The sequence below is a fragment of the Canis aureus genome, chromosome 11, assembly GCF_053574225.1.
Source record: "Canis aureus isolate CA01 chromosome 11, VMU_Caureus_v.1.0, whole genome shotgun sequence".
Lineage (NCBI taxonomy): Eukaryota > Metazoa > Chordata > Mammalia > Carnivora > Canidae > Canis > Canis aureus.
In genome coordinates this window covers 59,596,680-59,608,540 of record NC_135621.1, presented here as the reverse complement: position 1 = coordinate 59,608,540, position 11,861 = coordinate 59,596,680, and the positions used below count along the sequence as shown (strand labels likewise).

Genomic DNA, 11,861 nt, shown 5'->3' with positions numbered 1-11,861 from the left:
ATGAAGCTGTATTTGGCTGTTTGCTTCCTAGAAGACATGACTGAGTTGGAAGCAAACTATTAATCTGACTGTAGAGTTGGAGCCTTCAGAGATAACAGCAATCTGTGTGGTATGATTTGAAGAAGCCAGAAATTGTTCTTTTTTTTTTTTTTTCTCTCTCTCTCCAGATTCTGGAAATTCCACCATTAGTATGAAAGGTGAAAGTGAAATGCCCAACTTTCAATAACCAGTCCTGGGGGACTCCCGTGAGCAAACCGGTGGACAGAAGAGAAGCAGCAGGTAAGAAAAAGGGCCCATCAACAGGAGAGGTTTGTGAGCCCCAAAACAAACCTGACCTCACAATGTCGTTAGCCTGAGCTATCCCTGGCTCATTGCCCCTCCTAGCACATAGTAGGTCAAGAACGTTTGTTGAATGAACGGATTCTCTTTTTTCCTACATTTGAGGAAGCAGACCTCAAATCATAAAACCCATAAATAAAGCGTTTGAAAGAAAGGGCAAAAGAACCGGTTCAATGAGTGCGGTTAATTCGCTGTCCTAGGATCCACTTATTGGGGAAAAAAAAAAAAAAAAAGTTAAAGCAATTTCTCAGGACCCTGAGCGGCTGTCTCTGTCTCTCTCTTTGGAGAGACGTGTCCCCTGTCCCCAGCACGGCACCGGACACTGTCTGGAAGGCTGGAGCATCACCAGGGTTGATTCGAACCCAAGACCTCCCGTGCCCAGCCTGCCGTCCTCGGCCGGGGCCCTGGGGGGGGCGCGCGGACCCGGCTGCGCAGAGCGCTCCCCGCGGGGCCTGCGGCGCCGGGCTCGGGCCTCGCGCCTCCCTCAGCTCCCTCCCCGCCCCCCTCCGCCCTCCCCCTTGCCCTCCCCTTCTCCTCCTCCTCCTCCTCCGCCTGGTCCCGCCGCCGCGGCCGCCGCCAGACCTCGCCCGTCCGGACCCACCGGGCTGCGCTCCCCCGCGCTCTCCCGCCGCCGCCCCGGCCCGCAGAGCAGCGCGGCCGCGCAGGTAGGAGCCCCGGCCGCGCGCGGGGACGCCGGGGGGTGGGGGGCGGGGGTGCCGGGCCGTGCCGGGGCCCCGGGCGGGGAGCGCGGCGGAGGTGCGCGTCCGGGACCGTGTGTGGGCGCGGGCGAGCCCGGGGTGACAGCTGCCGGGATGGGCACGGGTGTGCGCGCCGGGCCGGCCGCCGGCTCCCAGGTTTCGAGCGCTCCGGGGGCGCGAGGTACGAGCCTCGAGCCGCACCTGGATTCCAGGGCCGCTGGCTGCACGCGAGCGCGGCGGCTCCGGGGCTGCAGCCTGGGTCTAGCTGCAGGCGCGGGGAGCTCACCCCCCGGGGGCGCCAGGCCGCCGCCCGCGCACCACTGCGCACCACTGCCTCGGCTTCGGACCCGGCGCAGCCCGAGCCTGAAGGCGGCGTGTCGGGCACCGGAGGGACTAAAAAGCCCCCCGGGGGGCGGGGGGAGGCGAGCGGGCGCTCCGGGCTGCTCCTCCGCGCAACCTGGGGCTTCCGCACAGAGCTGCGCGCAGAAATGCCCATTTGGGAGTTTGTTCTGGGGGATGTGAGAAGGAACCCTGGAGGGCAGGTATTCCACTAGGGGAGGAGGTTGCCCTTTGAGTTTTGTTAAAAAAAAAAAAAAAAAAAAAAAGTTTGAAGCCAGGGTAATTCATACTGGTTCATGGGTATTTTTGCTGAGCTGTGCGAGGAACTTCAGGAGCCGGAGGTGAGCATACAGGGAGAGCCTTAATATTTCAAGGAATCCGAGGCTTGCCCCTCCACCTCCTCTGTGTGTGTGCATGTGTGTCTGTGTCTCTGTCTCTCATACACACACACACACACACACACACACGCACGCACATGCACCATCTCCTTTGAAATTCTTTCCCTTCCACCCCCTTGCTGGAGCCTGTTGTGAAGGTGCAGTATAAAATGCCCGCTGAATATCCTTTGTATATGTTCAGCGCAGCTGGATGGAGTAAAGTGAAATGTAATTCTGCAGCCGTTTTACAGGCTTTGCTGCCTCATTTGGCCCAGGGAAGGTTGGGAGGGGGGAGAGGGGGGGAATGAGAAAGTAGATTGGAAACTGGGTATAAGGGAACCTCAGCCTCTCCCTCCTGCCCTTCCTTGCTTGTTTCTGCACAGCTACGGTTTTGTTATTTCTCCAGCAGCAGATACTAAGCATCAGTTTGTCCTTTGTTTTCTTTGAGATTCACGATGTTGAAAGCCCTTTTCCTAACTATGCTGACTCTGGCGCTGGTCAAGTCACAGGACACCGAAGAAACCATCACATACACGGTAAGGGGCGATGGAATTTGAGATAAGTGTGGTTCAGCGGGATTCTGTGACACAAGGGGGACTTTATCCATTCCTGCCAGTGTATGTGGGCTGTAGGCTGTAGAGGGTAATAAATTAAACAACGCTTTAGTAGGATTCACATTTAAGATTTGTTTAAATCACTCGTGGTCCCTCCAAAAGTTCTTTTAGATCACCAATTGAGATAGGGACTGAAACTTAATGATTTCTGCAAGACTCAAAAAGGAGACCCTTTAAAAACAAGAACTAAAGTAAGCTAAGGTTTCCAACACATTTAATAAATGAATGAGGATAAGAATTGGAAAGCCTGGATTCCTATATGCATGCAGATAAAACCAAAACTTGCAGAGTAAGACAAGTCCAATAAGAACATACACTACAGGGGATCCTTGGGTGACTCAGCCATTTAGTGCCTTCCTTCGGCCCAGGGCATGATACTGGCTGGACCTTCCGGATGGGGATCAAGTCCTGCAACAGACTCCCTGCATGGAGCCTGCTTCTCCCTCTGCCTGTGTCTGCCTCTCTGTGTCTCTCATGCATAAATAAATAAAACCTTAAAAAAACATACACTACAAAAGCACATACCTCATTTGTGTATGTGACTTATGTTCTCATGTAAATGGCCCTTATTAAACTTATAAAGACTATATATTCAGTTATGGTATAACTGATAATTCATATACATGCCCTTCAGGTAAAATTTACGTGCTACCAGGATGCAGTATTGGCTAACGTGGTCTTAAAATACATTGTGTGGGGGATCCCTGAGTGGCTCAGTGGTTTAGCACCTGCCTTCGGCCCAGGGCATGGTCCTGGAGTCCTGGGATCGAGTCCCACTTCGGGCTCCCTGCATGGAGCCTGCTTCTCCCTGCTTCTCCCTGCTTCTCTGCCTATTTCTCTGCCTCTCTCTCTGTGTCTCTCATGAATAAATAAAATCTTTTAAGAAATTTAAAAATAAAATAAAATGCATTGTGTGAAATTTGGTTTTGCATTTTCTAATTAATTTGCAATTTTTAATTAATTGCATCTGATTATTTCCAAGTAATATTTGACTAATTAGTTGATTGCATGGAAATAAGCAATGTTAATAAAATATTGAAAACTCATCAGACCCATCCTATTATCAGGAATGGATGTGGCGAAAACAGGTGACAGTACTTACCTCACTTCCAGTGAGTTTGTTTGCACCTCTGCTTTGTGTTTTCTTTTGTTTGTTCGTTTTTGTTTTGTGTTTTCTAGTCTTTAACCGGTGTTGTGAGGCAAGTGACATTTGTCCTGGATCAGAATATGAAAAACATATTTTTCTACTTGCTCCCAATTTAAAATTAAGTAATCCTACTCAAAAGAATGTGAAAAATTTTTGAAAATAAAACTCCTAAAAGTGAGCTAATGTCAATTACTGATAATAAACATTATCTCACTTTTCGGTATCCTATTATCCCTAGAATGTTAATATTCATCTGGAAAATGTTCCTTGTTGTTGTTCAGATCAACTATAAATCAAATCGGGCTTCACATAAATATTTTGTTAACTTAATGATAAATATAGTTGCTTCCTTTGCTGAAGATAAATAAAGCATGAGAAATGAATACATGTGTTGTTTATCTTCAAATGAGAATGTTTTATTATTCAGGCTAAACTTACTACCTTCTTAGATAAAATTAAATTAACTACCCATTTTTATATTTATCCAATAAAATATTTTATTGCTTTTAGAATTGCCTGTCTTATACCCCCTTTTCTTTCGTTCATCAACTAAATCACATTCATCTTTAGCAGAGAAAGGTCACTGTGCATTAAACACTATAGTTTTAGACCACTAACTAGGATTCATTATTATTATAGCAGATTTTCCAGATATGACATCCTTTTTGTTCTAAAATTAGGTCTGTTTTCTCTTCAACTGGGTATGACCTATAATTCATGGTTAAAGAATAAGATGTAACTACTTTGTGAGTACCCCATTGTGGAGACATTAGCTCCTTTCATTTTCACAGCAAAGTATGAGGTAAGTGGTATCATCTTCCTTTCACCAATAGCAGAACTGAATATCAAAGAGAGCATCTAACTTGCTGAAGGCTACACAGCCAGCAAGTGGTGAAGCTAAACTCAGCCTATGCTTGTTTAATAACAGGCCTATATTAAATGTACTGGAACTAAATACCTAAAACAATCTGCATATTTTCTCTAGCTAGCTAGCTAGCATACAGATTATTCAAAGTGAACTGTCATTGTGCCTGGCTTGAAAGATACTTTTTGGAAGATTGAGCTCATATCCATGAGACAGCCTCATATTCCCCTTCCATTTTAAAGTTAGGGTCCATTCAGCCATTTCCTTGCCAAGTAGCTGCCATGTACATAAGCATTTCTTACCACCAGCAAAATTTAAGTTTGTTTACTAAGAAAACTCAGACCTTCACCTCAGGGAATTTGCCCCAGGAAAATACTGTTGAGAACTACAAAGTTCCTAAGCAAGTACAAATCATATATACTATACAAGTTGCTAAAGAGATAGAAAAGCAAGTAAATAATTAATGTCAGTACTGGATGGGGAAAAGTCGAGTTCTAGGCTGAATCTTGAAAGAAGTAATGATGTCAGACTAATCCAGAAAGGCTAAAGGGGCACCTCAATCAGAGAAAGTGTCATGATCAAAGTCTAGAGGTAAAAATAACCAAGACACGTTGAGGAGATGACCAGGTTAGATGGGCTGGAGCTAGGTAGTGCGGGGAACCTGAAGATGACAGAAGTGGGAGTTGAGAGGTCTGCAAGCAATGTGAGCTCTTAAATGTGGGAGTAACATAATCAAGAGAGCAAGAAAGATTGCTGTGGAGGCTGTGTGTGGGGCACAGAGACATGGAGGACACCCAAGCAGCCTTGGCCATGCTTGAAGCCAGGAAGGCTTACACCGGTGTGGTAGGTATAGCCATGGACACAAAGTCAGCAGAGCTTGAAGGAACACAATTGGAAAAGTCAGTGTGGGTGTTAGGATTATAATCCAGGGTCCCAAGAAAGGTAGTAGTGCCTTGGACAAGTGGGAGAAACTAGAAAGAATTAGCCTAGGAGATAAAGTGAGTTTAGTTTTCACCCTGAGAAGTTTCAGATATATCGCTAAAATATTTAAACTGAGCTCCCCGTCTCCATTCAGCTATTTACTTGCCAAGCATCTGTTGTGTGTGTAAGCAACTCTCAGCTCTATTAAAAGGATTCAAGTGTATTTGTTCACTCTACTTTTTGCTCAATCTTTCGTGAAGCGTCTTTCTCAAATCTGCATCTGGTCAAATATTTTCCTTAAAAATGCTTTAGGGACAAAATAATCAATTAAAAAAATTATTCTGGGGCTTCATCACCTATAGCTGCGTTTCTCAAGAAGTAGCCTGTAGGCAACCTGTGTTAGAATCACCTGGGATGCTTGTTAGGAATTCAGATTCCAAGCCTCCTACCTACACCTACAGAATCTGATCCTTTGGGTCTACGTTCATGGACATTCAAGGTAGGAATTGATTCCTGCCTGTCCCTCTAACTGCATCCCCCCACCCAGACTATTTGCAACTCCTTCTCTCTTTAGCAATGTTGCACCTTTGCTCACATGGTCCCTCATCCTAGAATTCCCACATTTCCCTGGGAAGAGCCTGTAAGGCCCAATTCACTTGTGGCCTCTCTCATGAAGCCTTCTCTTGCACCCTGTTATACCCCCACACAGCCCTGGACAGAGTCCATCACTCCTTCCACATGCATGCTTGTGTCACAGCACCTGACATCTTACTCCAACTTGTCTACCTCTCTGTCTCCTCTTCTGATCTGTGAGCCACTTGAGGATGAGGACAAGGCCTTCATGACTTTTGCATACCCAGGGAACAGAATGGTGCCTTGTAGGAAAAGGTACTCACCAGATGGTTTGTTCAGTGAGTGAACTAGAAAGGACCTGTAGCAACTGAAGCTAGGAGGCAGGCCAGGGTGTGAGTAGGAGGCTCGAGACTCAGCTGAATAGGAATAAGGAAAGGCAGGTGCTAAAATGCTCCAAAAGAATTAAGAGAGGAAGGGAAGGGTCAAGGGCTGATAAAAGGAACTTGGTTGAATTTTTTTTTTAATGTAAAATGTATAATGTGGGAGAAGGGCAAATAAAGCAAAAAGGACATTCAGAGAGTTTAGAGAAGATCAGTATTGAGTCAGAGAAAAGAATTCTGAGATGGTGACGGGCAACTGTACCAAATACAACACAAGTGTTAAGGCAGCTGGTGATTGAGAAGGGAACCCTGAAGTGGTCCAATGCACAGCTTTGTCCGAAGGAAGGAAGAAGGGAGGAAAGCTGGGAAGGAAGGAAGGAAAGAGGATAGGAAGGAAGGAAGGAAGGAAGGAAGGAAGGAAGGAAGGAAGGAAGGAAGGAACCACGAGAACATTAAACTACCCATCTCATCATCTATCTAGGACTCTAGAGCAAAACTTGTTGCCATAGAATGCAGCTTTTAGAGTGACTTCTTAGGAAGCGGATATGCCAATTAACTGTCTCCTGGTCCCATCTTTGATGTTTTCTTCACAGCAATGCACAGATGGATATGAGTGGGATCCTGTAAGACAGCAGTGCAAAGGTGAGCCAACTTCAAAGACTTCCCACCTGAACATAGCTCTCTGTCTCCATCTCATGTTACTCCTCCTGTCCTGTTTGTATTTTACCAAAAAGGCATGAACATATTTTTACATGTTCAGATTTCCCTCTAAGAAGATTCCTGATTTATTTTATTGCTGACCACAGATATTGATGAATGTGACATTGTCCCAGACGCTTGCAAAGGTGGGATGAAATGTGTCAACCACTACGGAGGATACCTCTGCCTTCCTAAAACAGCCCAGATTATTGTCAATAATGAACAACCTCAACAAGAAACACCTGCAGCGGAGGGCGTGGGTGCAGCAGCCAATGCAGCCGCCTCGTCTGGGACAGGCACCGGGACCATGGCAGCCAGTGGCATGGCCACCAGTGGGGTGATGCCCGGCGGTGGCTTCGTTGCCAGTGCTGCCGCCGTGGCAGGCCCTGAAGTGCAGACTGGCCGAAATAATTTTGTCATTCGGCGGAACCCAGCTGACCCTCAGCGCATCCCCTCCAACCCTTCTCACCGGATCCAGTGTGCAACGGGCTACGAACAGAGTGAGCATAACGTGTGCCAAGGTAAGCATGATTTATGTTAACGAGAATGTTCTGATCCCAGTGCACCTCGGGGTGAGGATGATAACAGCTCGCCTTTACTGAGAAGCTTCCCACATCTCACAGTTGTGCTGAGTGCTTTGCCTGAATTATCATTTAATCATTGCAAAAATCCTAAAAGATGGTTGCTGCCTGTATGGTCCTCATTTTATAAATGAGGAAGCAGTGGCTCAGAGAGGTCATCAGTGATTGTCAACCTTAGCTGCACTTATCTATCTGCAGCCACTTGGGAGCTTCTAAACTTCTCCATCTCCAAGCCACACCCCAGCCCCATTAAATAACGGTCTCTAGGGGTGAGTTCTGGGCACTGGTATTTTTTAAAGCTCCTCACAGTGGTTCCAGCAGACAGCCAAGTTTGAGCACCAGGGCCCACACAGGTGGTGAGAGCAGAACTAGCCTCCAAACCCAGGCATCAGAAGGAGCAGTCAGGTTATTCATTTGGAATTTGAAATTGTGCTGTCAAGCTACTCCATAAATGTCCACCTTTGGGTTCTCAAACTTTCTTTTCATTGAACTTGCCACTAATTTATTTTTCTCGCTGAGGAATAAAGAAACGGGATTTCTGTTTCTTGTTACCTTTGCAGGAATCTCCCCTACTCACATTTATATCTTGTTAAGTCCTCATCTGAGTACATTTTGCTTGTATCACTTGCACCATGGCACCATCTGCTTGGACTTTTCTGTTTATTTTAACAAGGAGTACACATCACTGTGTATTCTAGAAACAGCTGTAGACTCATGCTAGCAAAATGATAAGAATCTTGGGCTTTGAAAATGTGTAGGATATTAGCTAACTAGACTGTGCTTAGAGATTTTGTTTCCCTTTTCCTATTTAGCAAACCCTTTCAGATCTGCCTAGTGTGGAGCTTGTTACTGAAATGGGCCATAGGAGCCCCCGACTCCTTTTTTCACCACCAGAGGCTGACAGAGTAGATCCCATATGACACCACAGGTGCCTGGTACACACTGGCCCATAGAAAGGGTCCAGTTCTTACCTTCTACCTGTGCATAAGTGAGGAAGAGATCACTTTCCTCCCTCAATACTAAGGGGTTGAATCAGGATCACCTAAGTAAAGGAAGCATCTTCTGTGTCTCTGATATGCTGCCCTTTATTCACCAGTGTTGAGTTTTATCTTCTGTAGGAGATAGATTTCAAATGGCTTATGAATGAAGGACACCTATCATGCCCTGACTTTTATTATTTTGTATTTTGTGTTCAATTTTTAAGTACCCCACATCAAGAGCTTACCCATGCTGTGATGGTGTCACTTTTCAGAGGGTGCATCATATCAGCATCTGTTTCGTGTTACTGTCATGAGTCAGAATTCCAATATTGATGATGAATGCTTCAGCATCTGCTTGATATTCCAATATCTAATTTAAGGATTATGTCAAGGAGATAGCCTTATGAGGTTACCTTACATATGTGTTTGAATGAATATCGATAGGAAGTTATCTTCAGTTTATTTAAGATAGCAACTTTTAATTGTGTTATTTAAATATATGGTTGGAATAGATGGTTTGGTGGTATTTTTCTGAAACTGGAAATCTATGCTGAAATCTTTTTAAGTATTGACTTTTATATGCTGAATTATTTTTCATGCTTAAAATGTATATTTTAATGGTACTTAAGAGAGGGAAAAAAAAACAGATAAATGAATGGGTCATTTCCCAAAGTGGCTTATAGTCTTATCACTGATAATTGTGGTTGAATTCAAGAACAATGCCTAGAACTGAATGAAGAAGTTCCAGGACAGAGCATATTCAAGACTTACAACATTCATTGGTTACAGTAGAAACTGTGTAATAAAAGATGAATAATAAAAATGAAATCCTATTTAATTTTTCTTAAAAAGATTTAGACTTTAGAAAAAGTTACATTTCACAGATTAAAACACTTGTAATTCTTACTTTTATGAGATTTTTTTCTTATAAGCTAAAACTATTAAATGCCTTGCTTATGATAGATGCTAAACACATACTTACTGATTGTGTACACACAAGGGTATTTCTAACCCAACTGTTCTACACAATTCAACCAATTTCTATAAAGTTGGGGTTGGGGTCAGTATCATTGAAAGCAGGGTTAAAAGTTTTTTGGATGACTTAAGGCTTAAGTTGGATTTCTTCCGACCTCACAATTTTGCAAAGTGCCCATAAATGTGGATTTACTTAATTGTTGATAAAAGGGGGTTATTTCATATGATAACAACAGGATAATCTGTCTAGGGAATCTGACTAACATAAGTGGAGTCACACTTGTGCCCGTTTATTATTGAGCTAATCAAACATGCAGTCCAGCTTCTTCTAATTGCCTGCAGATGTATGACATTCTCATTCCAGGCCAGCAGCACAAAATAATGTTTTATAACCAATGTGAAAGTGCAGGGACCTCCGCTTAAAACAATAATGTGCTCCAAGGACCTATATTTCTGACATCATTGTGGAGTTTGAAGAGCCTTCTGTTTTAATAAAGATCTCCACTCCCTTTTAAATGTTTCATACTATGCCCAGTAATCCAAACGCATTTACCATGGTTGCTGGATCAGAATAAATGAATGTCTACAGATGAGTCATATTTGTATTAAAATAATTTCTTTTTTCCACATATATTTTTCAACAGGTACAGTTTATCATTATATAATCTAAAGCTGAGGGCATTTTTTTAATGTAATGGCTGAAATCTGTACTGTCTTTCAATGTTAAAGTCAATTGTACCTTTGAACACATTATTACTAGTTATGGATGGTGCCTAATAATTTAAATACCAGTAGATATTTTAAGAGTAGTTCCTTTTATAAATATATTTTTTAAAGATTTATTTATTTATTTATTTATTTATTTATTTATTTATTTATTTATTTATTTATTTATATGGTGGGGGAGAGGCAGAGAGAGAATCTCAAGCAGACTTCCCGCTGAGCCTGACTTGAGCTCTATCTCACAACCCTGACCAACTATCTGTGTTTTAACATTCAGTGAAACATATTTTTTATTCCTTTTCATGTATTTGCCTATAGTTTTTCAATTTTGTGCAAAAGCAAGAGATTTAAAAAGCAACATTATATCCAAATATCAATTCACACTGAGCAATTTTTTTCAGAGAATTTTTGCCAACCATGGATAATGCTGGGGGGAGCAATTTGCACTGAGAATTTCAAATGACAGACACCATCCTTGGCAGCTATAAAACTACGTGAATATCATTTTATTGTCACATACCTGGAGTCATGTATAAACAAAGTTTTAGAAATTGTTCCTCTATGAGCTATCACCTACAAAAAAGACAACAGACCTTAATCTGCTCCAAAAGGGAGCTGAGTGAATGGGGAATATATTATAACGCATTGATGGGTCACTTTATTTTTCTACAACTTTATTGCAAGTTTCTGTTAATCTTCCTCAAAAGTAATGGATTTAGAAATCACTAGTTCAAATTAAGAAAGGAATTTTTAAAATAATATATAACTTTCTAAAAGCCTCATTCTTGTAGGAAAAAAAATCATTTGGGAACTGGCAAGTAAGAGCATCAATTGCCCAATGTGAAGGAATTTGTTTACTTAATTTAACTTTCAAACATTTAAACATAGGGTATTTTGTATAGCTAATAACTAATCCATTACTAAAATCAGTCAGGATTTACAGATATCATTACTAACTTGCCAAAGAAACTCCAACATCAAAAAATCAACTTGATACAAATGCCTAATGAAGCCGATTATGGAGCCAAGCCAAGTGTAGTACCTGGCTTGTATTATGTAAGGTATAATTGAGAGATGTGAATACACAACCTTCTGACAGTCTCTGTTTACCCAAGACTATCCTGGCTTGAAAACTGAAAGCCCCACGTTCTGAGAAATTCCTCGGTCCTAAGCAAATGGGATGGTTGATCACTCTAGCACACCCGCAATAACCAAATCTCTTGCACCTCCCAGTCAAGAGTGAGAAAGTCTCAACGTTAAAGCCATTTTTTCAGATCAGGGCATTGTTTGCCCAGTGAAATAATTCTTTCCAATCTATTTTAAACTTTCAAAAACCAAACTTCACTGATTGTTAAGTACCTGGACAAAGTCTTTCTTTGCTGTTGTCAGGATCCCACTTGCCAGCTTGTCAATAAACTGGATTCCACATTGTTCTAGACTTTGCATGTGCAGAGTACCTAGACATTAGCACCTACATACTTAGGTAACTCACTTTCCCACATTTCTGCTGGTGAAAAAATGTTACTACACTGCCAAATTAAATACCATGCTTCATCTATAAAATTTTGTCAAATTAAAAAAAATGTTAACTGTACCTTAAATGATTTTATTTTTATTACTATTGTCTGTGATGCAGGAGCAACTAAAAAG

At 42.7% G+C, this 11,861-nt stretch overlaps 1 protein-coding gene across 2 annotated transcripts in view; it reads left to right on the top strand.

Annotated features, from left to right (window-relative positions):
• Positions 1-257: 257 nt before the first annotated feature.
• The window catches only part of EFEMP1 (EGF-like fibulin extracellular matrix protein 1), a 61,080-nt gene continuing 49,476 nt past the window's right edge, over positions 258-11,861 (top strand). The window contains exons 1-4 of one of the 2 annotated variants that reach the window (XM_077915448.1): positions 258-279; positions 2,202-2,289; positions 6,847-6,895; positions 7,060-7,473. In XM_077915448.1, the coding sequence (XP_077771574.1) occupies positions 2,209-2,289; positions 6,847-6,895; positions 7,060-7,473 (544 nt within the window). In that variant the 5' untranslated portion in view covers positions 258-279; positions 2,202-2,208. Of the gene's footprint in view, positions 280-863; positions 1,005-2,201; positions 2,290-6,846; positions 6,896-7,059; positions 7,474-11,861 lie in introns of those variants that run through there. The other variant, XM_077915447.1, reaches the window with a different exon arrangement.